At 36.7% G+C, this 1,815-nt stretch overlaps 1 protein-coding gene across 1 annotated transcript in view; it reads right to left on the bottom strand.

The window, feature by feature from the left end:
• LOC105309621 (ovochymase-2-like) overlaps window positions 1–305 on the bottom strand; it is a gene marked incomplete at its 3' end in the record, with an annotated part of 16,318 nt that extends 16,013 nt beyond the window's left edge. The window contains exon 1 of the mRNA XM_011385788.1: window positions 218–305. Coding sequence (XP_011384090.1) covers window positions 218–305 — 88 coding nt within the window. The remainder of the gene's footprint in view (window positions 1–217) is intronic.
• Window positions 306–1,815: the final 1,510 nt, after the last annotated feature.

The raw sequence follows: 1,815 nt of genomic DNA, 5'->3' as shown, positions 1-1,815 counted from the left end.
AACTTGTCCAATTTATGTTCCATAAATGTTTTGCCTGGCTTCATATGCTGATTTCAGGAGAAAAGTCCAAAATAATTACATGAAAAACAATTAGATCTCTAAATATATTTGCTTCTTCTGTTTTCCCAAAGGAAAATGGAGTGGAGTTATGATGCTCATTGCTAGCAAAGGTTATTTCTTCAGACAAAGGTAATTATAGAATTTGTTTGGAACTTACCTTTGGAAAGAGAGAGAGTTGCAGATTTACCTTGTTCCAAACAGATCATTCCACATAGTAAAATCAGGTTATTCTTGCTCATAAGCATTTTGAGACTCAGAGTTTTCCCCTGAAATGCTAAAGAGACCAAAGAGAACCAAAATTGAAAGCTTTGTGAGACCAGCAATAAGCCAATTTAAAAGAAGATTATTCATTAAGCAAGACTTGAGGCATTCAGCCGTGTTCATATGATGTTTCTGAATGTGGTTTCTTGCAAAGATCTTTGAAAGATGTGGGAGTCAGCCACGGAAACATAGTCCTGAGTGAGCAATATTACCTATCCCATCACACCCACATCAGTGTATTGCCTCTGGCTAGCAAAGTGGTTTGTGTCTAAGGTTTTCATTTGCAAACATTACTCGCTTCTTAGTACAAGTTACTGCTTTCTACAGCAGGATCGAATGTCAAAGTTGTCCTTGTTTACATGGATAGATTTTCCTACATGCTTGCAAACTACCTGTTAGAATATGCTAAAACATTTTTTTTCCTAATATAAATGAATAGTTATAACCATGTGTTAGAGAAAGAGAGGAAAGATAATTTGGTATCACACTCAGGATGTCATGCCTGCTAGACAGTCATTTAGGATATTGTTCATTGGGGCATTTGTGAATGCATTCTCACTATTTTTTGTATTTATAGAAGGCAAACCTAAATCTCCTATAGCTACTTCTATACCTGGTAAATGATGTGGCCTGGGGAGCTGGCTCTGATAATGTGCAAGTGTTCCTCTTCCCTGGCTGGGTTCTGGCATGTGGTCAGTATATGAGAAAGACCTGTGGATTGGCCAGTGCTGTCTATGACCACATAGGGATATGAGATCTTTATGTCAGTTTTTACAAATTATCTGCCCCCAAAAGCAAACGTCAAACGAGAAGCCCTTAACTTTGTTGTGGTAACTTTTGCCTTTGTACAAAATAAATCTATAAAAGCACAACACATACAAATAAGATAAACACAAGACAAAGAAGTTTTAAACCTTAAATTTGTGGGAACTGCAAACTTAAGAGACAGTTATGACTGCATCCTTACGTAAAGGACACTCAAAACCCAAGTTGAGGCGTTATCTGCAAATACTTTAATCCCAAAGCTGAAAAATTTTGGCTGTTGCTATGAGGATTGGTAGCAGCCTTAAGAGGTAATCAATAAAAGTCTAAACTGTAATCAAAATCTCAGTCCTCCTTTGACAAGTGATCTTGAAGTTTCTATTATATTTCATCAATCGCTTTCCAGAGCCATTTGACTACTAATATGGCCCTCCTGACTCCAAATTCACTACATTCTATCTAGATAATGTGTGTGCTACTAATGTAAAAATTGCAGGAAGACTTACTTTGAGTGGGCCTGAGATGTTCCAGGGTTGACAAGTCTAAATAAATTTAAGCATAGAGGCTCCTTTTAAAGCACAGCCTTTTCAGCTTTTGACTTACTGTAGGTTTCTAATATCATAGAATAAAGAAATTTGACTCTCAAATGAAAAAAATTATGAGTTTTCCATTATCATGTGAGAGTGGGGCATTTTTATTGGCTGCCACATAGAAATGTGATGCGATCATGCT

The sequence above is a fragment of the Pteropus vampyrus genome, unplaced genomic scaffold, assembly GCF_000151845.1.
Source record: "Pteropus vampyrus isolate Shadow unplaced genomic scaffold, Pvam_2.0 Scaffold805, whole genome shotgun sequence".
In the NCBI taxonomy this organism is placed as follows: domain Eukaryota; kingdom Metazoa; phylum Chordata; class Mammalia; order Chiroptera; family Pteropodidae; genus Pteropus; species Pteropus vampyrus.
Note: the sequence above shows the minus strand (reverse complement) of the source record. Positions and strands in the feature narration are given on the sequence as shown.